General features: G+C 35.5%; 1 protein-coding gene across 9 annotated transcripts in view; it reads left to right on the top strand.

The window, feature by feature from the left end:
- RAPGEF2 (Rap guanine nucleotide exchange factor 2) overlaps window positions 1–27,161 on the top strand; it is a 249,602-nt gene that overhangs the window by 108,942 nt on the left and 113,499 nt on the right. For 5 of the 9 annotated variants that reach the window (XM_047855792.1, XM_047855794.1, XM_047855795.1 and 2 more), the window contains exons 5-7: window positions 20,846–20,921; window positions 22,751–22,918; window positions 25,313–25,330. In XM_047855792.1, coding sequence (XP_047711748.1) covers window positions 20,846–20,921; window positions 22,751–22,918; window positions 25,313–25,330 — 262 coding nt within the window. Of the gene's footprint in view, window positions 1–20,845; window positions 20,922–22,376; window positions 22,428–22,596; window positions 22,672–22,750; window positions 22,919–25,312; window positions 25,331–27,161 lie in introns of those variants that run through there. The other 4 variants (XM_047855793.1, XM_047855797.1, XM_047855799.1 and 1 more) reach the window with 3 other exon arrangements.

Genomic DNA, 27,161 nt, shown 5'->3' with positions numbered 1-27,161 from the left:
TCTAACATACCTTCCTTTCCATCATGGGGGAGATATTGGTAACTTATAATAGGAATAAATGACATGATACATAAGTTTTTTAGAAGTTTTTTTTACAACCAGCATTACTAAAAGTTGTTTATTTCTTTAAAAGAAGAAATTGATCCTCCTTCCCTCCCTTCTTTCTTTCCTTTCTCCCAAGATAAACCACAAGATTTTGTTTAATTCATATTTGGAATAATATAAAGTCAGTGGATGATTGAAGAATTAGTAAGGGCTAATAAGTTATAAGAACCACTTATCTCAGACACTGTTGAGACAGTGTCTCAACAACTCGTTGCCACATTATTTTGCAGAAGCAAGTGATTGGGGCCTGTGGTTGGCCAGTTAATGAAGATAGTTGGTTAGGCATAGAATCATGGGAAGATACTTCTGTTTTAACTTAAAAATGTTCAATTTGATCTATACTTATATATGTGTGTGTGTATTTATATATATTTGCATATATAATTGGATTAAAATACACATATACATACATAAATGTGAGTGTGTGTGTGTGTGAGAATCGCTCTTACCGGACTCGACTGTTTCCTTCCAGTCTTCCGCAGTTATTTTGCCTACACCTAATCCAGCAGCAATGCTTAAAAACTGACATACTTTTACTGAGGTTTCAAAAGCATTCTGCTTCATAGATTAAATAATTATTAAGTCAAACAGATTGCTATCAAGAGTAAATAAGTGTATTTTTCTTTAAAAATGCTCGTCTGCTAAAATTAATCACTACAAGAGATGGTGTCTTAGCAACTTCATATCTGAGGAGAATTCCTTACCAAAAGTGATGAGCGTAGTGACTAGAACTGATTTCCAGCACCAAATAGTACCCTGGGCTATTAGTTACACCCCTTTAAGGGAGTCCTCCACTTGATGCTTAATCAGTATTAATGAGTCGATCGACCCCTGTCCTTAATTGCTCACCTGCAGTTATATGTGCGTATTCTCCTATCTTATTCATTCTGCCGATATCATTGAGTTGCCTCTGTGTGCCTGCCTAGAATATGGTGTGGAAACGCAGAGATCCTACCTGTGTGTCCCCAAAGCCAAGTGGTAAAAAGTGTTTTGAGAAGGAAGTGTGGGGTCCGTTTGTCCAGTGCTGCAAGGAAATTCAGTAAGGTGAGACCAGAGACATGACCTTGGGATTTGGCAGCTAGGGGGTCGTAGGTGACCTGAGCGAACCATTCGCAGTGAAACCGTGGAGCTGATTGGGGGAAACTGGGAAGGTAAGAACTGGTGAAGGGGAATTTTCATTGTGAAGAGGAGCAGGGAAATGGGCCGGTGGCTGGGAGTCATTTGTGAACTAAAGAGTGGTTTGTTTCTGTAAAATCGAGAAGATGCTAGTGTGTGTTTGTACGTTACTACAGATGATCCAGCAGAGAGGGGTGAATGGATGGTACTGGAAAGAGAGAGGTAATTGCAGAAACGGGTGAGACCCACAAGGTGGGGAGGTGTTAGCTTTGGAACGAGTGAAAGAGCTTCACCTTCTTTGCAGGCTTATGACAAAAGCTGCATAGGTCACTGGTTAGATTTGGGAGTTCAATGGTAGGTATTGAGGAGTTTTGACAAAAGAGAGAAAGAAGTTGTACACAAAGGGAGTGTTGAGTGCCCATTTGATATTCGTGGACATAGATGGTAAGTGTGTGTGTGTGTGTGTGTGTGTGTGTGTGTGTTTCTGAGCAACTTTTGGCTGTTTAGGGGCAGGCATGGAGAAGGTGTTGCTGGAGTTTGTCCTTTACCAGTGCATACAGTAAAGGGAGAGATAGGAGCAGGAATTAAGGGTGGATCTGGAATAGCCATACCTTATGTGGGTTTGTTCCAGGTCCCTTGAGCTCTAGAAACCATATATGTAAAGCAGCAAATGCCTACAAGTCTACTTGACTTCCTGCTTTCTCTGTCTCTAATGGCTTTAATAAACAGCTTGTCACCTGCTCTAGAAATTTCTGTGAGTCTCAGTTTTGATCTCTCTTTTCTCCCTCTGACAATTGTGGGTTTTTCTTTTTAGGAAACACTTCAGAGTTAGAAATGGCAGTATCCATCAAATCAACTGCCTCTATCACTGCTTCCAGTGCCTGTGTTCAGATGTCACCTGCTCTATTAAAGTAGCTCCCTGAAGGCCGTCAATACTTCTTCCACAGTGTCCCCAAATCATTGTTTGAAGCATAGGACTTTTCTTCTTGATCTTTTGAATAATTAGCTTAAATGACTGGCAGCTGCCAAACAGATAAAATCCAGACTTTTTAGTGATACGTACAGGGCAGCTCAAAATGTCTCCAACCTAAATTATTCCCTGTATACCCTCTCCAGACACCCAAGCTGATTGTTGTGGTCCAAGCATATCTTTGTCAGGTTGTTCTTGCTGTCTGGGATACCCACCTTGCTGTTGCTACCTTCACTCCCATTGTTCTTCATCTGCCAGTGAAAACAACATGTTTAATTCTCTGGGAATCCTACCCTTGTTTTCCTGTCAGGATTAATTGTTCCCTATCCATACTAAACTAAGATTTTTGAAGGGTGTGGCTGTATTTTTCATCTTTGCTTCCCCTAGCACATCTAACACTTATCAGCCATTTCATAAATACTTGTTGAATCGTATTGGTTTAGGATTGTGTGTGTGTGTGTGTGTGTGTATGTGTGTATATATATATATGTATATATACGTATGTATACATATATATATTTAAATTTATTTTTGGGGGGAGAGTGCAAGTGGGGGAGGGGCAGAGAGAGGGGGATAGAGGATCCAAAGCAGGCTTTGGGCTGACAGGCTGACAGCAGTGAACCTGATGCAGGGCTTGAACTCATGAACTACAAGATCATGACCTGAGCCGAAGTCGGATGCTCAACTAAACTGAGCCACCCAGGTGCCCCCAGGGTTATATTTTTAACTTGCCCTTAAAAATCACTTTAAAAAAGTTTAATGATATTTCACTAACATATTACCTTAAAAAACTTATTTTAACGTTTATTTTTGAGAGGGAGAGAGTCGAGTGTGAATGGGGGAGGGGCAGAGAGAGAGGGAGACACAGAATCCAAAGCAGGCTCCAGGCTCTGCACTGTCAGCCCAGAGCCCGACATGGGGCTCAAGCAGTGAGGTCATGACCTGAGCTGAAGTCAGATGCTTAACCGACCAAGCCACCCAGGCGCCCCAACATATTCCCTTTTAGAAATAACTTTTCAATAACCTCCGATTTATTGAAATTTTGGTTAGGAAAAGAATGAGGCTGTACCATAATGGAAGGAAGGAGTCTGGGGGGACGCTCATGAGAACTTGGTACTGGCCAGTTTGTGTAGGAGTGCAGAAGGGGCAAAAATGGTATCTTGTTGGACATCATTTTGCTTACTGTATTAGGTACAATTAGTTTGGGTTGTATAAAACAATTGCATAAACACAGCAGGACCTACTTTTTTTGTCACATAAAAGAACCCTAAAGATAGATGGTCCCTGATGGTCTGGTGGCTCCTCAGTGTGAAAAGGTTACAGGCTTTCATCCTTCTTTCCAAAACCTGTGTGTGCACATAGCTTCCACTTTCAGCATCAGGTCAGACCACAAGGTGGCTGCTAAATCACACCTGTCATGTCTGCAGCAGGAGCTAGAAGCGGGAGGGAAGGCAGGAGAACAAAAAAAACTTTAACTTCTATCCGAATCAGATTTCTTGAAACAATGTTTCTTTTTATGTTACATTGTCCAGAGGTACTTAACATGATCACTTCAGGTTGCCCAGGAGCCTAAGACAAGTAGTCTTTCATTCTGTGATGTAATGTGCCCGCTAAAAATAATAATATGTCTTTATTTAAAAATAAATAAGCACAGAACCTGATATGGGGCTCGAACTCACGAACTGTGAGACCATGACCTGAGCTGAAATCAAGACTAAGCCACCCAGGCACTCCTAAAAATATCCTTCTAAGAAGAAGGAGGAGAATGGATGTTGGAGTGGATAATCAATACTTTCTATTACACTTGCTTTCCAGTTTCCCCTCTTAGTTTGTTCATTATCTTTCTTTTCTACATCATTCTAACCCCTCAGCCCTAGGATCGTACTCTTCATCAGCTTACCCACACTGCTTCGGGTCTTACATCACCTCTAATTTCTACTTGTCATATCTAAAGTTGACTTGAGTCCAGGTATTCCCATGACACACACAGATAAGGTAAAAATATATATTAAAGATTTTAAGACAATGTTGGGAAAGAGTTCCAAATAAGGCAGATAAAATTATGAAACAAATGTGAGCTTGGTTTGACTACAGTTGATAATACTGAAGGGAGAATTTAGTTGCAGTTTATCTAAACATATCCTGCGTTAAATTTGAAATAAGGTGGAGGTGTAAATTGATGGAATAGATTGAGATGTGTTAAAGATCCAGTGGGATATATTAAAATGTTCCCCCTTCAGGTATTAGTTGTATTTTCTGCTTCAGCATGAAATGTCTTCATCCTGGAAAGCTAACATGACTTTGAGCATCTTTTAGAGCAGCCTTACCCCATTTAAATCATATTCTGATGGGATACCTGATGCACAGAGCAAAACAGATCTCTAGAGAGGGAGTTCAGTTGCTGGATCAAGTTGGGAATTTGGTTGCCATAACGACAGCTTCACAGATACGCTGCACGTATAAGTGCAGGCTTTCACAGTCCTTGGGAAACTGGCATTGGTAGTGTCTTAACAAAGTAAGTAACCTTAAAGAGAAGGACTCTGATGTTTTTGGCTGTAGTAGTACAATTGATAGGTTATCCAGGTCATCTGATGCTTGAAATCTTCAGTCAGGGAATTTGTCATTTGTGATCCTTGGTGTAAATGACTGTGAGTTCACTCTAGAGTTTCTTTTTAGTGATGTTTGGATTTCTCTTGCAAAAGTAAATACAATATTTCATAAAGGTTTTAAAGTCTGATGTGTGTGTCAATAAAATACTGTATTTTTCTCTGTAAAAAACTGGATTTACTTATCTGCTGCTAAGTGGAATGGAACCTGCAACCCATGTTTGTGCCACGGTCATTTTGGGGGAGGCTTGGTGTGGAGGGATGTGTGAACTACCATTTCACCTGTTTGAATTCAAACTGCCTTTAAATATCTATCAACTATATTTATTTTTATAAAATGCTTATTTATTTATTTTTGAGAGAGAGATCATGGATGTGCATGGGAGCGAGAAGGGGGCAGAGAGAGAGAGGGAGACAGAGAATCCCAAGCAGGCTTTGACATGGGGCTCGAATCATGAACTGTGAGATTATGACCTGAGCCCAAGTCAAGAGTTGACTGCTTAACCGACTGAGGCACCCAGGCACCCCTAAAAAAATGTTTTTTAAATGTTTATTTTTGACAGAGAGAGAGAGAGAGAGAGAGAGAGAGAGCGAGCAGGGGAGGGGTAGAGACAGGGGAGACACAGAATCTGAAGTAGGCTCCAGGTTCCGAGCTGTCAGCACAGAGCCCAACTCAGGGCTTGAACTCACAAACCTCAAGATCATGATCTGAGCTGAAGTCAGACCCCCAACCGACTGAGCCACCCAGGCGCCCCCCCGCCGCCCCCGGCCTATTTTTTTTTAATAAGAAGCATACTTTCGCTATTGGGAAGACCAACAGAAAATAAGAGTGTTATTAGTAAGAGAAAGATTGTGATATGAAGCAAATCATACATGGTGAAATTGGAATATTAAAATAAAAACTTCCAGTTAATCATAGTTCAGGGTCCCTTTATTTTATTTAATTATAAGTTAAATTATATATATATATATATATGCATAAAAGACTACAAAATCATATATTAAAGAAAATGACTTTATTCTATTATTTATTTATTCTATTATCCTAGTTGATTTTTTAACATACTGAAAATTGTTTAAAAGTACTTCAAGAATTAAGAAATATACTCTCAGCTATTATTTCATTTTATTTCATGTATTATCTTTATATTAGAATTTAAGTGAATGTAATGTGTGCTTAAAAACTACCTTCCATATTTATTACTGATAAGAATATTGAGCTGTAAGTTCAAAATATTAAAAAAAAATTTATTTCCTTTCGTGTTTCTTATCTTGTGACATATTTGTGGCTTTATAGAGGTTATGTGTTTTTTGCAATGAAATATAAGATAATTTCTAGTATTTCATGTTCATATGTTATAGATCTATATAAACATTAAGTAAGTGTATTTTCTTAGTTATTTGGTTATATGGATTTTTTTGAGTTATATTTAAAGGATTATTTTTACTTTGTCTTTTATTGATGTCTTTATGTTTTATAGCTATAAACTGCTTAGTTTATCAGCTTTATTAAGATAATGTTTATTTCTTAATATAAACATCTTCAGATAATTTAAAATATTGAGGCGGTGGTCAAAATCTGTCAAACATTTTCCTCTGGTTTATTTTTGTTATTTCTTTGCTTTATTAAGATGAATTTAGAAAACCATCTTAAAGTATTTATACTTTAGTTTTACAAATAGAAAAACTACGAGTATTTCATTTTCATCATTCTTAATCATATATAATACATGATATACCTATGTCTATACCTATATATGTTCTTTATTTATAGATCTATATGTATTTATTGCAGAGGTCTGCTGCCATGATAGTTTATATAGTCTAAAGGAATAATTCCTTGTTATTCAGAATCTTGAGACCACTTCAGTTTACCCCTTTGTCATCTGATCTTGATTTTTAACTGACATAATTTTGGAAATACAGAATGAAGAGTTAATTGTGAATAGGGTTTTCTAGGTTTTATAATCATCCCATTTAAGTGAATTTTTTTTTTTTGGAAGTATGACTGACATCTATTAAGGAAACCTTAAAAAACTGTTATATATAAATTTGTGTATGGAAACATCCCTCTGGCTAAAGCAGAGGTATTTTTCATTGATTATCTATGTCAAAGTAATTATAGTTCTTCAAAAACAGTAGAGAAGAACTGTCTGATATCTACTACAGCCTGAGAAGTATGAATTTTAATTTTTCTAAGAATGTGCTTGTGGGACAATAAGTAGAAAAGACACTGGATTAGAGTCCTCATGTTTGGCAATAAAGATGGTTAGAAGATAAAATACAAGATTATGAAATGTAACTGACCAAGACAGAGGTTTCTGAAGTGGGCTAGTTAGTAGATTCACCTGGCTGACTGGGTAAAATGGGTAAAATACTGAGACCCAGACCTAGAGATTTTCCACTACAGTCTCTATTGGACCATGCCACTCTGATTTTCAAAGTTTACAAGCAAGTGGTCAGTCAGATGTGAACTGAGAGGCTGAGCTAATGACTATGAGACTGATGTGTAGCCACTGAAGTTTTTTTTTTTTTTTTTAAAGTTTATTTAGACAGAGAGAGAGAGAGAGACAGAGCATGAGTGGGGGAGGGGCAGAGAGAGGGAGACACAGAATCTGAAGCAGGCTCCAGGCTCTGAGCTGTCAGTGCAGAGCCTGATGGTGGGGCTCGAACTCACGGACCACAAATCATGACCTGAGCCGAAGTTGGACGCTCAACCGACTGAGCCACCCAGGCACCCTGATGTGTAGTCACTGAGGTTTTAAGATCAGTAGAATGGGAAGATAGTGGAAGATTGGCAAAGTTGGAACCAAGACAGGAATCCTATCTCAGTAGCCTTGGTGTGTCAAAGCTAAGGGCCTGACTAGTATTTTCAGGGAAATAGAAGATGATGGGTCACATGTCAGTGTAATTTAGAAGGACTAATTGACGAAATTTAGGGACTGAAATTACAGACAAGGGACAAGTTGGAGTAAAAGATGATTCCAATGCTTGGAACTTGCATGTCTGGTAGTGTGATGCCTTTGCCAGCTATAACCAAATCTGGAGGGAATGAAGCTGGTGGAGATCAGAGTTAAATATATTTGGTATTAGGCCTGTTGTGGTACATGCTTTGACAGACAGGGGGAGCCACAGGAGGTGTGAGGAGAACCTGGGCATTGAGTCACCTGAAACGCTTTGGAGATGGGGGTAGTGTAGGTGTAAAGGTAGATAAATAGGGAGAATGCAGAAACAAAAATGAGATTCTTATAAGGTCAGAAGGCTACAGGGACAGAATTTGACAACTAAGATACTGCTTTGCTGCCCATTTTCATGCAGAATTATCTCATGTCTTGTTTAAGCAAGCTATGCAACATATTGCCAATTCTCATATTAAATGGTTGTCGGATTTCATAAATTCTATTGAACTTTGTAAATGAGGTAGTTTTAGTCTTTTGCAAAACATAATTTGAAAATGATGGTTTAGGTTCCTTCCAGTTTTCTGGATGTTCTGTCAACATTCATGAACATCTTTTTGTATGGACGTATGTTTTTATTACTTTTTGAATACCTAGGGGTGAAATTGCTGGGTTATATGGTACATGTATGTTTAATTGTATAAACAAGTGCCATGCTGTTATGTATAATAGCTGTAACATTTTGCATTCCCAACAGCTTATGAGAATTCTGGTTGCTTTACCTCTTCCCCAACTCTTGGTATTGTCAGTCTTTTTAAAATCAGCTTGTCCGTGTCCAAAGTTTGTTAGGATTTGATTGGATTTGCACTGAATCTAAAGATCAATTTGGGGAGATTTACTCTCAGTAAGATTGAGCCATCCAACCTGGTATATTTCATAATTTAAACCTTCTATTATTTCCCTTTGCATGGTTAAATACTCTTTTTGTAATTTTTTGTGTATAGGTCATATATGTCTTCATTAAATTTATTCCTAAGTATTTTACTTATTTAAAAAAATTTTTTAATGTTTATTTAATTTTGAGAAAGAGAGAGAGAGAGAGAGAGAGCACGAGCAGGGGAGGGGCAGAGAGGGAGACACAAATTCCGAAGCAGGCTTCAGGCTCTGAGCTGTCAGCACAGAGCCGGACGTGGGGCTTGAACTCATGAACTGGGAGATCATGCCCTGAGCCGAAGTCAGCCGCTTAACCAACTGAGCCACTCACGCGCCCCTAAGTATTTTATTTTTGATGATAAGTAGTAGGTTTTCACTAGTTCAGTCTATAAGGGAGGATCTGAAACAGGTTAAACAATATTTTCAGAGTTGTCTACTTATTGGTAGAATTAGAATAATTAGTTATAAAACAAGATAAAACAAACTAAATATGGCTTTTGAGAAATGTCCACATTTTATTCAGATGAATTAGATTATTTGACATTTTATTACTTGATGTCTTTCTAAGAAGTTACATATATTTGTGGGCTTATGCTTTTCCTTTCTTGTAAATGTGTTTTTTTTTTAACTTCTAAGAATTTTATGAATGCGGTATTATTTGAGTGACCCCTGAACTATTCATTTTTAGGTCCTGTCTTTCAAGGACATGCCTCCTATTTCAACTTCATTTCTGGTATATGGCAGATTTGGGGGAGGTTAGTGGCTAGGTTTTGGTGCCATTTATGTAGCCTTTAAAGAATATCAGATGCCTGGTTGCCAATATTTGAGATCTTACTTGATTTTTGAGATCATTTCAGTTTCTTGCTGGTGAGGGGCCAGTTTGAATCATTCATTTGAATTCATCTACCATTTTTCTCATTAACAAGTTACATAGATCTATTTGGTGATTTCTTAATGTAATTGTTCATTTTACCTCTTTAACGAATTTTATGAAAATTAGGTCATTTTTAGATAAGATGTTAGGGCTAAGCTTCCTTGTCTCTTCAACTCATACATGATGAGCTTTGCACAGTGAAATGGTGAACATTTCACAAAGGCCTTTTGGATAAGTCATGTCTACATGCTGAAGGGGAAAGCGGTTATGGACCATAACTTTTATACAAACTGATCAGCTGCCATCTGTGTACAAAGCACTGTGATCAGCAGAGACCTGTTTGTGCCTCTGTGTAGACTGATAGCAGCAGATCAATTTAGCTGAGCTGTTCTGTAGCAGTTGGGTCACGAGGACATAGACACTACCAAAGTGTAGTCATCATCACAGCACTGTCCTTTGCTGGTTTAGATTGTGGCAAGAGAGAAAAACTGCTTGCTCTCTTCACCCCAGTACAGAAAAAAGGTAAGATCCACCTTTTTTCTCTTGAAGGGATAAGCAAGACCAAAAGCAGCCTCTTTCAACTTTTCCCACGTTGTTTTGGTTTAAACGTATGCTAGTTTTTTCCCATGATAATCCCTCAAGCCAGGTATACAATTCAGCATCCCTTTGGTGGAGAGCAATGTGTATAGTACAGCTTAGATAAATTCTAATAACAAAATTGCATTGCTGAGCACATCTAAACATTTGACCTTGGAGACTCATAGGAGAGCAGACATTGCAGATTTCCCTACTTGCCCTTGACTTACAAGAGGGTAGATAATGAATTAATAGAAATTGATAAAAGAGCATCTGTCAGGCAGCCGCTGAAGTCATGGGGCTGGTATGCGGAAACAGTGCCCATACAACATGCGTAACACATAACTGCAGCCAGGAGGGGTGGGTGGGTCATTGAAGCAGGAAATTAGCCTTCAGAAGGAATGTTGGCTTTCTGCACGAGCTACAGCCGCATGGACTCACTGAGAGAAAACACACAGGGAAATGGGGAGTGCTCATTGCCGCAGAGAAAAGAGCTCAGATAGAAGGTGGCAGTGCTATTGCTGTTATTGGTGCTTCAAAGATTTTGAAGACAGTGCAGGTTAGATTTTTTGTTCTTAAAGGAATTAAATGTTAATAATGTAAATACCAAATGTTTAGTACTTCTCCCATAGTTAAATAGACAACAGGCTACTGAGGAATGAACAGAGAGGAGAAAACACAGCTTATGAGGCCTTCGCTTGTAATTTTTTTCTTGTGCTCTCTTTTAAGCAAAGGTTAAATGTTGAGATTCGTGGTGGAGCAACCCACCTCTGTTAATTTGTGTAGGGTGATGATTGTTAGAAAATTTATTTCGAAATGAGCCTTGAAAGAAATTGAGAGACTCATAAGTGTGTAGTTTTCTCAAATAGTTATTTCTGAAATAGGATCTTGTTAAAGGCCATGCTTTAGAAACAGTTGGTAATTTACACACACATGTAACTTATATGTAGTATACTTGGTGTGTGTATGCTTTTGTTTTAAATACTTGTAACTTTTTTTTCCCTTTTGGTTAAACTAATGAGCGAGGACAATATTTTAAAAGCTGAAATGCATTTTTATGGTAATTTTTCAGATCATGTTCCTTTTATACTTATATCAAAATTTACTCTTGTTATTCTACTGATTGAGAATGGGATAGATGGCATCAGCAGTTACTTGTTAGATTTTTTTCCCCTCTAAAGTTAATTGCTATCCTTCTATTTAAAGACAGTGTCATATGAATACACACACACACACACACACACACACACACATATATATATAACACATATATATGACACACACACATATATGTGTGTATATATATGTATACACACACACACACACACACACACACACACACACACACACATATTTGGTGAGCCCTAAATAAGTAGATTGATTTTGATTTAGGAGCATCAGTTCAGTCATTTTATTTAGATTCTTAAGGAGAAAAGTGACATTTAGTAACTACTTATCATTGTCCAGAAATAAGGTATGAAAAATTGGTGTTTTTAAAGTATTACATTTTAAATCATTTTATAAATTGGGAATGCCCACCAGCATAATCTCAGTTTGATTGCTGTGTATTCCCTCACTGGGTATAGCCTGACATGAACAAGTTTACATTCCAATACTGAGGAATTGCATTCCACTGGGCAGTTCTGACGTACAACAAGAATGTGGAGGCCCATACAAAGGGCAAGTTTGGGGACACTGATAGAAGAAGCTTCTGTGTTCAGCAACTGCCTTTCGTGGAAACTTACACTGGTGTAAAGTACCCTTGACTCAACTTGGATGGGGAAAATGTGGTCACAGAAAGTTAGGACAGGACAGCCGTACCAGAGAAAGATCCTGCAGTACCCTGCCTGGGGTATCATTACCAAAGGTATTTATGAAAACTAGGTAAGACTTTGTATTTTCAAACATTTGTGCTTTCTTATTGTGGGTCTTGAACTTGAAAGACAGTTTATCAAGCTATTAAAATTGTGTCTATTTTACGTTATGTAGAAGACTAATTGATTTTAGTAATTTTTGTCTGAATATTTTTAGTACTGTAAAGTCATTGCATTTTGCACCTGTAAGAAATATTGAAGTTAGCTTACTTCAATTTTACAACAATTTGTAATTCTTCATTTTAAATGTTTTTCTGTACAAAAACTTAATGAGGATGAAAATCTGGATTGTTAAATGGTTTTTGGAACAACCATCCCTAAATTAGTTGTACTTAGGGAATATGAGCATTTAGGAATAACCTTGTTATGCTGTAAGTGGTCTTTATAGCAATCATTTGTGTGAATTTAACATTTTTTTTTTGTAGCTCAGAGAACCAATATATCGACCAAAAGTAAACCTGCGTTACTTTTAGTTGTCTTTTATAGTTGTTTAATGTAAGATTATAAGGACATTCTGAAATTACATTGAGGTTAATAGTTGAAAGCCAAACTATACAGTGTATTTATACAGAACAGTTTTAGAAGGATTTAAAATAGGCTCTAGTAATTAACTTTTCTTACGATGTAGAACGAGAAAACTGTCAGCATTCTTAAACCACATACAGCACACTTCTTCATATCTCCCTATCTCTTTCTTTCTGACTTTATAGCCTCTTGTGAAAGGCTGGTTGGTATCTAGTATAGAAAGGGCGAACAAGTTTTTAAATATCCAGGCCCAGTCTCATTGATAACTGTTACCTACATCTTTCTTGCTTTTGAAAATTATTATACATATGTATTTGTATTTATGTGTTTATATAGAAAGACTGAAATTATTAAAAGAGAGGAATTATTTTTTTTAAATAATTTTAATTCAAGGTTTAAAAATAAGCCATGTCACTTTAAAAATTAAGAAGTTTAAACTTCAAAAATATCATTGTTTATCATGGCATGTGGTATTATGAGTGCCGTTTCAAAGAAGCAGATGTTCTACTAGTTGAAGTTCTGGCAGCAACTGCCTGGAGAAGCTTGGTTTTTATAGATTTGACATTCAGATCTTGGCCTATTCCAGGGTAACCCTCAAGCTCTTGATGGTCATTTGTAATTTTGCTGAATTCGAATTGCCTTCTGAATTACAAAAGCTGATTTGTCTTTTTCACTCAACTAGGCAGTGAGTGAGCCTAGCCAATCTCTGAGAATCTATCTTGTAATCAACTTCTGCTCTCCACTTGTCATTGGGTTTATGCTTTATGGGTAAATATGATACAGTATAGCAATATTCCTTAGGAGGTCTGGGAGTTTTTCCTCATAAATGGCAAGCTTACCAAGACTAGAGTTTATGTTATTGAATGTGGAAGAGGGCTATAGCAGAAAGCCAGAGTAAGGGCAAGGTCAGTGAAGTGTGACAGAATCCTGTATTATGGAATCTGATTGTGATTTCAGGCATCTCATTTAGATAGGTTGGCTTAGTTTCTTCAATTGTGAAATAAAAATGGAACTAGAGAGGCAGTTCTTATGGGGTGAGTAGGAATGCATTGGTCACATGTATTATCACCTGAGGGCTCTATATAAAATACAAATGTTTGAGGACCTTTGAATGTAGTACCTTGGATTATGGCTGAAAAAAAAAATGCCAAGAAACCCTGTACTATAGGATTTTCTAAGTTTTGTTTTTTTGTTTTTGTTTTTTTAATCTCTGAAATTCTACAAATCTATTTTGGTTTTGATGTACCATTGTAGGAAGCGAATATGACAGTCTTTTTATTAAACTCATGGTACTCACTCTTCTGTCTGTATTCACAACTTCCCTGTGACTCATCTTTTGCAGAAGATACATAAATTCTTACATGCACACTATGTAAGAACAGGGGCTTATATTCAGTGAGTGTTTTATAAGCTCTGTATTGATCACAAAGTTTATTTTGATTCTGCTGTATGGGTCCAGTGAGTATTTGGAAGAGGAATAGGAAGCCGAATTGTGGAGATGGGGCTGGGGTGGCAGTACCCTCAAATTTATGGCTAGCAGTAAAATAAAAATAGGGTTAATGCTGGATGAAAAAAGAATGTAGGTAGTACAACTGACTCTTCAGAGATTTCAGTGACACTTATTTGCCTTCTCCCCATTTCTTCCTAGTTCCACTTTCACCCACAACTTCTCTCACTTCATTGCTAATTAATGTAGAAAAGAGGTCAGTCCCAGGCCTGTCATTGATATAATTCGGTCATCAAAGTTAACTCTTTCTTTGTCTCTAAGATTTGCTATTATGTGATCAAGTGGTATCTCTACATTTTCTTATTCAAGTCCCAAATTTTTGCCAAGAAACCCAACCTTTTTATCTTTACATAAAATATGCCATTTGTTTGTTTGTTTGTTTATTTATTTATAATCTCTACGTCCAACATGAGGCTTGAACTCACAACCCCAAGATCAAGAGTTAGATGCTCCTCTGAGCCAGCGAGGCACCCCAGCTATTTTAACTATTTAAGGTGTATGACTCAATGGCATTAATTACAATCATACTTGTGCAACTGTCACCACTACCTGTTTCCAAAATTTATGTTCCATAGCTCTGAACAAAACCTCTGTAACCATTAAGCATTCCTACAACCCCCAATAATCTATAGTCCACTTTCTGTCCTTACGAATTTTCCTGTTCTATATATTTCATATAAGTAGAATCTTACAGTATATGTCATTTTGTGACTGGTTTGTTGCACTTAGCATGATACTTTCAAGGCTTATGCAGGCTGCAGCATGTATCACAACTTCAGTCCTTTTAATGGCTGAATAATATTTCATCGCATGTGTTTATCACGTTTTGTTTACATATGTTTAATATGTTGATGAACATTTGTGTTGTTTATACCTTTTGGCTATTGTGAATAATGCTTTAGTGAACTTGAATGTACACATATCTGTTTGAGTCCTTGTTTTCAGTACTTTTGAGTGTTTATCCAGGAGTGGAATTGCTGGGTCATATGGTAATTCTCTGTTTAGCTTTTTGAGGAAGCACCAAACTGTTCCACAGGGACTGTACCACTTTATACTCCTACCAGAAAAAATATAAGAGTTCCAAGTTCTCTGAATCCTCTTTAAAACTTGCTATTTTTTTAAAAATTATAACCATATTAGTATCTCATTCACATCTATCATCAGGTGTGAATTGGTATCTCATTGTGGTTTTGATTTGCTTTTCTTTAATGATTCAGAATGTTGATCAGCTTTTCATGTGTTTATTGGCCATGTGTATACCTTCTTGGAAAAATGTCTAGTCAGGTACTTTGCTCATTTTTTAATTAGGCAAATTTAATTTTTTAATTTGTCTTTGTTGTTGAGTTGTAGAGGCTCTTTATATATTCTGTATATTAAACACTGCTCAAATGTATTGTTGCAAATACTTCCTCCCATTCTGTAGATTGTCTTTTCAGCTTCTTGATAATGTCCTTTGATGCACACAAGTTTTTAATTTTCCTTTTGCTGCTTGTGCTTTTAGTGTCATATTTAAGAATCCATTGCCAAACCGTAAAACAGACTCTAAACTATAAAGAACAAACTCCCGGTTGCTAGAGGAGAGGTGGGCAGGGGGATGTGTTAAATAGGTGATGGGTATTTAGGAGGGTTGTGATGAGCACTGTATGTATGTTTAAGTGATGAATCACTAAATCCTACACCTGAAATTACTACTACACTGTATGTTAACTGACTGGAATTTAAATAAAAACTTGGAAGTAAAAAAAAAAAAAATCCATTGCCAGATCCAATGTCATGAAGATTTATCTCAGTTTTTTTTTTTTTTTTTTCCCCCTAAGAGTTTTGTGGTGTGGGCTTTTTAAATTTAGGTCAGTGATCCATTTTCCGTTAATTTTTATATGTGGTGAGAGGTATGGGTTCAACTTCTTTTTTTCTATGTGGAAATACAATTGTCCCAGCACATTTGTTGAAGGGACTGTTCTTCCCTCATTGACTGAGCTTGGCACCCTTGTCAGTATCAGTTAGCTATAGATACATGGGTTTATTTCCGGACTCTCAATTTTGTTTCATTGGTTTATTCGTCTGCACTTCAGCCAGTACCACACTATTTTGATAACTATGGCTTTGGTGTAAGTTTTCAAATCAAAAGTGTGAGTCCTTCAACTTTGTTCTTTTTCAAGTCTGTTTTGGCTAAGTAGGCCCGTTGCAATTTTATTTGCAAGAATTTGAAGATTGGCTTTTTGGGATTTTGATAGGGATTGCATTGAATCTATAGATCGCTTTGTGTAGTCTCTTGTAAGACTTAATATTTAATAATAAAAAAAGAATGCATTTGATAGGACTAATTGTCCATTTCTGCAGTGGTACCAAGAAGCATTTGGAGCAGAATACAGTCACATAGCTTTGAAATAATCCTTACCGATTTATGACTTTTCTTTCTTTCTTTCTTCCCTCCCTTCCCTTCCCCTCTCCTTCACTCTTTCTTTTAAATTTCTTACTTTTCTTGAAACCCTTAAAGATTATAGGTATATTTTTTAAGTTGCTCATGTTCTTATTTAATTTGTATCATTTATAAATTTTCTTAAATCATAATTTTAGAAACATTTAAGTTTCCAACTTTCAGCTGCTATTAGTAAGACTGAAGAAGTGTTTAAATTTGTGCCTCTGATATTACAAAAAGTCCTTTGGAATTCCTTAATTTTTTTGTTGGGAACTTTTCAGTTCTGTGTTTTTCCCCTTAGAAACTTTGCTAGGAGAATGCTATATCATAGGTTTTACATGGTTTGCTATAAGAGTAGGTATAGTAATTTCCATTTTTAGAAATTACTTCCTAGTGTATTCATCATTTTGAGGTTTTTGTGTACTATTTGTTATTTATTATGTTAGTACTTACTGTGCTAATGCTTTAAAGATGTCTAGATTTCATGTATGTCTTTTAACTAAAACATGAGAACCCCTTGTTGTTTAATGTCATATTAAATGGTGTATGCATTTGATCTGTTTTCACAAAGGATATTTCATTGTATAGAGTGGACCCTCTGATTACTGCTTTCTTGCACTCACATAAAACTAAAAGATGAAATGTCTTGTACTTTATTCTTACTGACTTTGTTTTGTGCTTTACTGTCTAAACATCTATGTCATTTGCATGCCTGCAGATTTCTCTCCATTTCTTTCCACTAAATTTTAAAGAACTGATCTCAATATCATCTAGGGTGGAGCTTATATGTTGCTATCTGGTGTCCTTTTTTAGCTCTATACTTATGTTTCAGAACTAAGTTTCTATTTATTTATTTATTTATTTATTTATTTATTTATTTATACATACATACATACATACATACATACATACATACATACATACATTTATTTCTGAGAGACAGAGATAAGCGTGAGTGGGGGAGGGGCAGAGAGAGAGGGAGACACAGAATCCGAAGCAGGTTCCAGGATGTGAGCTGTCAACACAGAGCCTGTTGCGGGGCCTGAACCCACGAACCGCGAGACCGCGAGATCATGACCTGAGCTGAAGTCGTACGCTTAACCAACTGAGCCACCCAGGCGCCTCTATTTTTATTTTTTTAATGTGTATTTATTTTTGAGAGAAAGAGTGAGTGAAAGAGTGTGTGAATAGAGGAAGGGCAGAGAGAGAGATGGAGACACAGAATCTGAAGCAGGGTCTAGACTCTGAGCTGTCAGCACAGAGCCCAATGTGGGGCTCTATCCCACAAACCACGAGATCATGACCTGAGCCGAAGTCAGCCGTTCAACTGACTGAGCCACCAAGGCACCCCCAGAACTGGGTTTTTAAAACAGTGTGTAGGGGCGCCTGGGTGGCGCAGTCGGTTAAGCGTCCGACTTCAGCCAGGTCACGATCTCGCGGTCCGTGAGTTCGAGCCCCGCGTCGGGCTCTGGGCTGATGGCTCAGAGCCTGGAGCCTGTTTCCGATTCTGTGTCTCCCTCTCTCTCTGCCCCTCCCCCGTTCATGCTCTGTCTCTCTCTGTCCCAAAAATAAATAAACGTTGAAAAAAAATAAAAAAAAAAAAAATAAAACAGTGTGTAGAACATGGTCCAAGATTTTTAAAAAACTTAGTAAATAATGATATTTATTTACTTTTGTTTACATATTTATTGTTTCAAAGTATCACAGAGGAAAAGTGAATGTATTTTGTGGACTTAATTTCTAGCTAGCATTTTTCAGTACTTTGTTCATCCTAACTTATAGCTTCTGGTCTGTAAGCAAAGAGTAAGTCATCTTTGCATTAGAGACAAGAGGTCTAGTCATTAGGCCTAGTATGTGCATTCATGACCTACTATTTGGCTCTTTTGAGGCTATTGTACTTCCAGGTTGTTGGCTGGGTTTGAAATCATAGATTGTTGGATGAATGAAATAATATATTCTCCTTTGCTAGAATGTGTTCTGTGTGCATTTGCCTTTTCTGCTGAGTGTATTCTGCTGAGTGTATTCAAGGAATTACCTGAGGGCGAGTCTTACTTTTCCTGCAGTTCACATATTTGCGATGGTCAGTAGAACTTGAGTCTTCTGTGGCTGCAAAGGGAGTTTCATCAGATTCTGGTGTATCTCTTTTCCCAAAAGACTCTTATGGAGATATTTTTGAATAGCACATTTTAGGGGATACAAACTTTTCATCTCCAAAGTAATAGTGTTTGTGCAAATGAATATGTGATTGTTGTCCTACCATAAAATTCTGTTGAGCTAATGACTACTTTGTACAAGGATTTACACGTTTAATTCTGAAGTAGGGAGAGTTGTTTGTACAGAATTAGGCATAAAATAGTGACTACCATATTGTTTGTGTAGACATTACCCCTTTTGTTGCTGAAATTTGTAAGCAATTCTAACAGGTTTTTATTTTTATTGAGTATTATATACACGTTGCATGCATTCTAAACTTGTTTTTTTTTTTTTTTACTATTTGAAATTTTAAAACAGGAAAATCATTCAATCATTATGTTTCTAAAACATTATTATTATGTTGTCCAGTGCTATAATTTAATAAAATAGAATAAAAATTAGAGTTACAATAGAGAACAAACTGACAGTTACCAGAGGGGGGGTGGGTTGGGGGATGGAGGAAATGGATGATAGGGACCAAGGAGGGCACTTGTGATGAGTGCTGGGTGATATATGGAAGCAGTGAATCACTGTATTGTATATCCGAAACTAATATGACACTGTATGTTAACTAGCTGGAATTTAAATAAAAACCTAAAAAAAAGAGTTACGTAGTTGTGAGTTTCTTTAGATTTTAATGTTATTTTATTTAAAATACACCTTAAACATATAATATATATTTTTACCTAGTCATGTAACAGGATTAAATGGGTGAAGGTGGCATAAAACCTGCTACATATTTTACTAACATGTTGATAATTTTTTCATTTGTAGTGTATCATTAAATTATAAAGTTCATTGTAAAAAAATTAAACTGCAATCAGGTAGTTCAGAAACCAGAAAGAAATTTTTGTGTGTACTGAAGATTTTGTGTCATTTTAGTGGTATTTAATTGTAAACTAAGGTAAGAATATTTAAAGATTTAGGTCATTTTAATTGCACGAGAAGTAATATTCTAGATGGGTTTATTATATTTTCTTGCTAGTTTTTCCACTTTAAAAAAAGCACTCTAATATGAATGTTTGTGTATGTGTGCATGAATGTACATGTGAATATTTAAATAATTTTTTCATATATATGCCACATATAGTTCTGTTTTTGATTTTTTAAGAAACAGGATTAAAAAAAAAAAGAAACAGGATTAGTTGCTTGATAAAAAAGTTCTTTGGAAGAATTTTTTTTTTCTCAAAGATAAGCTATTAAAAATGTTTATTAAAAATGTCGATTGGAGGGAGGGGAGAATTTTGTAGTAGTAAATGGGTAGGAGTAGATGGTATATTAGAACAAGTCAGGACTACCTAGCTTCACCAGGATTTTCTCCTCATGGTTCTAGTGTGAATATAGCTATGGCAGAATCACCTGCTGCAATGTTAAGGTGGGAGTTGTCACAGATAGGGCAAAGGTGCTATATCTGAGTTCACTAGTGAAAAGTTTTCAGGAGAAATGGGCTTGTAATATGCACATCCACTTGAATTAAGGAAAAAAATCTTAAGTTGAATACCTTGTCCTTACACTTTTTTCGAATAAGTTGATTTGAAAATGTAGAAAAATTTAATATAGTTTTTAGGTAAAAGAAATGCTTAACTAAGTCAATTAAATTACAGAAGAAAATTTACATGCATTTTATACTTTGTATATTTTTATAGTTTGCATTGATTCAGTTCCCATTAGAATATTAGAATATTCTAAATTTTCACCTAGCTGGGAATAACTTGAAACAGCCTAACATACAGACATCTGGGTGGCTCAGTTGGTTAATTGTCCAACTCTTGATTTCAGCTCAGGTCAGGATCCCACAGTTTGTGGGTTAAAGCCCCATGTTGGGCTCTGCACTGCCGCTGTTGGTGGGGAGCCTATTTGGGATTCTCTGTCTCCTCTCCCTGCCCCTCCCTGGCTCACGTACACACGATCTCTCTCCCTCTCTCTCTCTCTCTCTCAAAATAAATAAATAAACTTAAAAAAAAAAAAAGTAAAACAAGCTAATATAAAACACATTCATACTGGTTTTCTGTTAGTTACATTATTAATCTGGAAACATGATATTGGAGTTTTTCAGAAAAATATATGTCTGAAATTTAAGAATTTGAATGGTTCCTGTTATTCTGTATAAATAATGATGAAAGAGTTTCCCTTTCTCCAGTGGTTGTTTTTGTTTTTATTATTTTATTTTATTTATTTTTTTTATTTATTTGGAGAGTTGGCCTAAATTTTCAATTTATATTTCATAAATCTTTTTTTTTTTCTTCCTAGTTTTGGCAAGCGTTCTGCAGGAAGCTTTAGGCGTGGCTGTGAATGCATTGTTTTAGAGCCTTCTGAAATGATTGTGGTAAGAATACTTCTGTGAAGACTTTTTTTCCCTAAAAAAATTATAAAAATAAAAACACTTTTGCACAGTACTTATAATCATGTATTATAGATTTTATAACTTTAGATATATTTATTCCATAATTTTTATTATTATGAATCTGAGTTCATAGTCATAATATTGTAATTATTTATAAGATTCAATGAAATGAAAAAGAAGACTCAAAAGGGGCAAGTACCTAAATGTTTTGTGCTTGAACTTTTGTTAAATCAATCTGTGATAATGCCATTTTACTTAAATTTGGGAATGATGTTTGAATTACAGCATTTTAGCTCTCTAAATATTAATTGGAATGAGTAAGATACTTCAAATGAATCATAGTAATATGTATTCAGGCAACAGGATAAGGAAACCAATTCCTGTTTTTTATACATGTCTTACAGTCTATATGTATATATTTTAAACTTTATTTTTTGAGAGAGAGTGCATGAGCAGAAGAGAGGGGTGGAGAGAGAGAGAGAGAGAGAGAGAAAGAGAGAGAGAGAGAGAGAGAGAGAAAGAATCTTAAGGAGGCTCCACCCCGGTGTGGAGTCTGATGTGGGGCTTGATCTCACGATAGTGCGATCATGACCTGAGCCAAAATCAAAAGTCAGACACTTAACCAACTGAGCCATCCAGGTATCCTGGTCAATATATTTTTTAAATCCTGCAATTCAGTTAAAAAGAGAAATAAAGACCTCAACAGAGTGTTTAACCAGCGTACTAGTCCCCCAGTTTTCTGGCCTAATATAGAAGATGATGGAAGCTTTTTATTCACATTTAATAAACTATTTGGTAGAAGGCCATAAGTCTATTTTCAGAGAAGATTTGGGATTTTCCCCTATGATGTAGGAGAGGAATTCATCAAAATGAAAACTTCTTTGTCCAAGGGAGTGAAAATCTTTGGTAAAATTTCACAAAATTTACTCTTAAGTAAGAAAGTAACATGGTGGTAAGTAAAGATTTAGGATTAGAAAATGTGGGTAGTTACATAGGACTTTCCAGCAACAGGTCTTGGAAAGCATTTTAGGTATTTCCTAGAGATTTTGGCCTCTGTAAGTGCTATTTTGTGTTTCTCTGTGGGACTTTTGATATTTAAAATCCTATACTTGCCGATATTATACAAACTACTGGGTTTGCTAGTGGGAGAATAGTCTTAGAATCTTACTATGCCTTGATTGTGAGCAATCACGTTTTCATTATATAAGTATGAGGAGGATTGACCTAAAGTAACTTTTATTCTGGTTGGTCCATTCATCAGTTTCTAAAATGTTGAAAATGAGGAATTTTTTTTTTTTTTAAATAACACTATTTATAAAAAAAAGAAACTGAATTCACAGATTGAAAGTAGGAAGAGAAACCCTAGTAACCTACCAAAGCCGTTCTGCTAGCAGTCCAGCTTGAGTCATTTGGGATTTGGGGGTTTTTACAGATTTACTCATATACACCAGAGTTAAGACAATGGGGCTGTTGCTTTCATAATGCGAGGTAATGTATCCTGTGAGTTCTTTCACTAATAAATCACTACAAAGATTACTGAAAATATCCTTCCCTTTAAACTGCAGGAAATTCAAGAGTTACTCATATTGCCCTAAGTGGAACTGAAAATGCTTCTTCATAAAAGAAAAGTTACTCAAAACCAATTAGTTCCAGAGAAGTTCAAAAACGCTTAGTCTGTAAAGATAGTTTGTCTACAAATGTCTTTGCAAAATGAATGAATATGGACTTATCTGTAAGTTTTATTCTGTGTCTAATCTTAATATGGAATGTTGTATTTGAGGAAATAAATTTTTTTGTTTTTTTTTTTTCAGGTGGACTATATGGATGAAAATGAAGAGTATTTTCAGCGTCAAGCTTCTCATCGACAATCTCGAAGGAGATTTAGAAAAATCAACCAGAAAGGTGAAAGACAAACAATTATTGACACTGTGGATCCTTATCCTGTGGGCAAACCACCTTTGCCTCGAGGCTATCATACGGTAAGTTATTAAAATATAATATTTTTATTTATCTTTAGTTTTTTTGTTTGGAATTTTGTGAAAAGACATTTGCATTTTCTACTTTAGAGGAATAATTCCTTTCTGTGATATACCTATCCAAAGTGTAGGTTTTGCTAGGAACACATAGAGTATGAAGAGTTTTAAAGAGCATTGAAATAAGATATCAAAAGATATTGGTTAGTTAGCCTTTTTACTTATTAAAACGTCCTCTGAGGTTAGCTTTGTGATCAGCTATACAGTTGTAACTGGAATATTTTAAGTTCTTACCTTCATCTAAAATTTTACCCCCGCTCCCAGCCCCAATAACTGGTATCAGACTTATTTTTTTTTAAAGGTAGATATATAAAAATTAAATGTTATTTTCATAGCTTTGCATACCACTGTGAGAATATTTCATGAGATTTTTTTGTTTTTAATATGATGAAGTGAAAGCATAATTTGAAGGGATGCTTTTAAAAATCCCAATGTAAAGATGGTCTCAAGTACTTCTGATAGTTTCAAAGATCATTTTAAATGCTGCAGCCCACTTGATCGTCATTTATTTCATAATTATTCGAGAAGCTATTTTTATGTTTGAGGAAACCAAGGCACAGATAATGAGTGATTGTGTAAGACCCCAGTATATTCAGTTTTAAAACTTTATGTTTCTTATTCCTTTCTTTCTGCTTAACTACTCTATGCTTCTTTCCCCTGATGGCCAATCCAAAATAGTTGAGAAGATATTTTAGGATTTCTATTTTCAAAAAGAAAGTAACATGAGTTCTTACATATGTCATAATAAAGTCAAAAATGGTTTGTCTGTAGATATAATAACATTACATGGTAGTCATTATATGTGAAATTTTAAAATAAAAATGTAACATAAAAATAGATAATTGACAACTGTTTTGCATTTCTCATTTGTTTTGTTTACTTGCACTTTTTTTCTTTTTGCAGAGAAGTATAAGTACAAAATACATCGGAAAATAAATATAGACTTAAAATTATATACTTAATTTTTAGTAACTTTTAGTGATAGGATATACTTTATACCTGCACTTCATATGTTTTATTTCTGAGAGCTCTTTGTGTGTGGATTTTTAAGCAGTTTTGACCACCAGCTACTCGCCTACTCTTCTCACTACCCATGCACTATTTTAATTTAACATGAATTTTATAGTTGAATCATTTCATTGAGCTCATGTGGAAAGGGTAGCTTTTTGCACATCATAAAGAGAGCTTTGTTTGTCCTTTGGAGAGATTTGGTGTTAAAAAAAAAAACCCATGAAAGGTTTTTTTGTTACCATTGTCTGTAAAAGAAGGTAGTATTTTTAGTGTTGATACAGGATCATGGAAGAAGGAAATTTGGATTAAAAATAGTTGTACATATTAATAGTTCCATATATTATAATATTTTAGTCTAGTACTAATATTGTTAATATTCTTTCTGCTTTGGAATTATTTTTCCAAATGAGATTCCATACTAAGATAGTGGGAGTGTGAATTACTTAAAATCTATTGTTAATGCTGATTGGTTTAATTTTATAGTCCTATTTTCACACTTGAGTTGGGGGGATCATTTTATAACTGCTATTCTCTTTTATTTCCGTGTGTTCCCCCTTTATGGAATACTTCACTCAATTTCCCTGCACGACTTCCCTTTTTTGATCTGTTGTATAAAAATGTGTGGGGCTTTTTATTATTACAAGGTTACTTTTTTTTTTAATTTAATGGTTTTAAAAATTACCATACCTGGTCAACAGATACTTTTATGAGGGCAAAGTCAGTACTATGACGAAAGTTTAACTTGATTACTAATGGATCATGTGCTAGCTTACTAATATGTGATATGTTGGTATTAATTTTACTAAATGAGTTCAGATTGGCAACAACATGGTCATAATGGAAAATATTGGATACTTATTTTGTGTGCAAGTTGTGTTTTAATTATATTTATATAATATTTATATTTTCATCTCAATACTTGATTTTAACCTATGAAAACAACAAAATCTTGTTTGTATATATGGTGCTACAGGATAAAAAGAATGAAATGAAAGTTATTATTCTTCATTAGCCATAAGTCATATTTACTTATTCTTAACAGAAATATTTCTTTTTGAAAGAATCCTAGTATTGTGGGACTGTGGGTGAAAAGTTTATTTAGAAGATGCATGATCATACTTCACAGGTGATTTTAAATGATTTCAAATGCATTTCCAGTTGCATGGCTAAAAAACATGGAGAACATTATACGTATAGCCGATTCTATATGGTCATACTTAACCTATATTTTAACATTATCTTCGTTTTGGCAGATGTACTATAGCATGTCTGATAATGTTCATCTTTTCCTTTCCTCCTTTATGGCACTCATTTCATTTTGGCTCAAAGGAATGCACTAAATCTCAGGTATTGTAATTTGTGTGTGGTCTCCTAATACTAACCCAAGTTTATTTGTGAGTTTGCATTGTAACTAATGAGTTTATAACATTGATGTGTTTGGCTTGGTCTTGTTCTTTTGTATTTTGCCCCGATTTAGTAAAATCTCTTAAAACGAAAATGTCACTGGTTTAGGTGATGGTACAGGCCGCTTTATTTGTGCAGATGTAGGGATGAACTGTCCATCGTAGGTCCACTTAAGTGCCACCTAATTACTTTTAAGAACGAGTGGAAACAGTGTTCTTAACTAACATGATTTGCAAGGAAAGAAATGAAGAGAGAAAGACAGGTATGGGAACTCCATTAGCAACTTATCTTTATATTTTAAGTGATGTAGGTGGAAACTTTAAATTTCAGGAATCCCAATGTAAGAGTGTTGTGGAAGACCACTGGTAAAATTTTAGTCAGACAGAATAAAGGCTTAGTCAAAAAGGAAATGAGAATTTAAAATGGCTTGTGTTTTCTTATTTGCACTTTATATTTAACCAGATTTCATGCTTTATTTCATTCTATATTTTAATCAAGAGGCCTATATTAATATCTTTGCTCATTTCTTTCACGCCGGCACATGACTAATTTATGATTCTTAGTGTTACTGTTTTGAAATTGTGGGTCAGATTGGGGGTTATCAGAGAATTTGGAGTCAAGGAAGAAAAACTGATTTACCTCTGGACACTAATTGGTTAAAGAACTAGTAAAATTTTACAATTGTGTTTTCTTACTGCACAGGAAAAAGATCATGAATAATTTAATTCACATTAGAAGAAGTCTACTGTCAATATAATATCTTTGGCTATTACAGTAACCTTGCTTGAAAGCATGAAATATTTGTATAGGTTTTCAAATTAAAATGAGGCAGTAACTTTATGTTCTGTGCAAGAGAATACATATTAAAATGCCACAGGTGTCATGACTGCTGTATGGTACTTTAGAAGCACTGCTAAATTTTAAATGATGTGGTAAATCTTAAACATTTTCATTGTTTTTAAATTTAATAAAATTTTGATCTAATTATATAAATTTTTTAAATTGCGCCAGCGTTTTGAGCTTTTGTCTGGCAAAAGTGTACTTTAAAATCTAGAACTTTAATATTTCAAAAGATGCATCAGTAAATAATTAATCTTTCTCTTTTTTAATATGAGAATAAGCATTTTAAAATTCAGTGAGAAGGGAATATTGGAGATGGCTTTCATTAGAATTTTCTTACATTTCGATGAGTTGAGGTTGAGTCTGTATTTAAGATTGCCAGAAAATAGGATGTGGTATGAATTTTCAGTCTTAGAATGGATAAAATAATAGGCAGGGTGTAGATAAGGTTCTTGGCAGAGGCTAGAAGATTTAGGGTCAGCCTCTTCAGAGACTTTGGTCAAGTTTGTTTTGTCTTTCGGTTCAGAACACAGTAGAGGAAAAAAGCTTTGTTTATTTTACCCATAATTACAGGCCCTGCCTGTCTACATTTACAGGTAATTGATTCTAAGAGTTTGTGATTTATTTATTCGAGAAGATATTTAAGGGGAGGACTTAACCTACCTGACTGGCGTGTTGGGGAGACTGGTACATACCTGTTCTGCCCTCTGTTTCTTTTATCTTAATGAAAAGAGACCTATGCCGCCTTCTTAGTTTAGAAAGATTAAAAATTGTACAGAGAGAGTAGACTGAAGATTGAAGAAAACTTGTCCTCTACACCATGGGGGTTACGTCTAGCAACAGACATTTCAGCCTCGGACGGCTGAAAGAACTAAGATGCTCTCTGTGCTTTGCAGTTCTGATTGACTTTCCACTCCCACTCCTACTTACCCCA

This window comes from Prionailurus viverrinus, chromosome B1 (genome assembly GCF_022837055.1).
Source record: "Prionailurus viverrinus isolate Anna chromosome B1, UM_Priviv_1.0, whole genome shotgun sequence".
In the NCBI taxonomy this organism is placed as follows: Eukaryota; Metazoa; Chordata; class Mammalia; order Carnivora; family Felidae; genus Prionailurus; species Prionailurus viverrinus.
The sequence above is the reverse complement of the archived record's forward strand: the minus strand, read 5'-3'. Positions and strand labels throughout refer to the sequence as shown.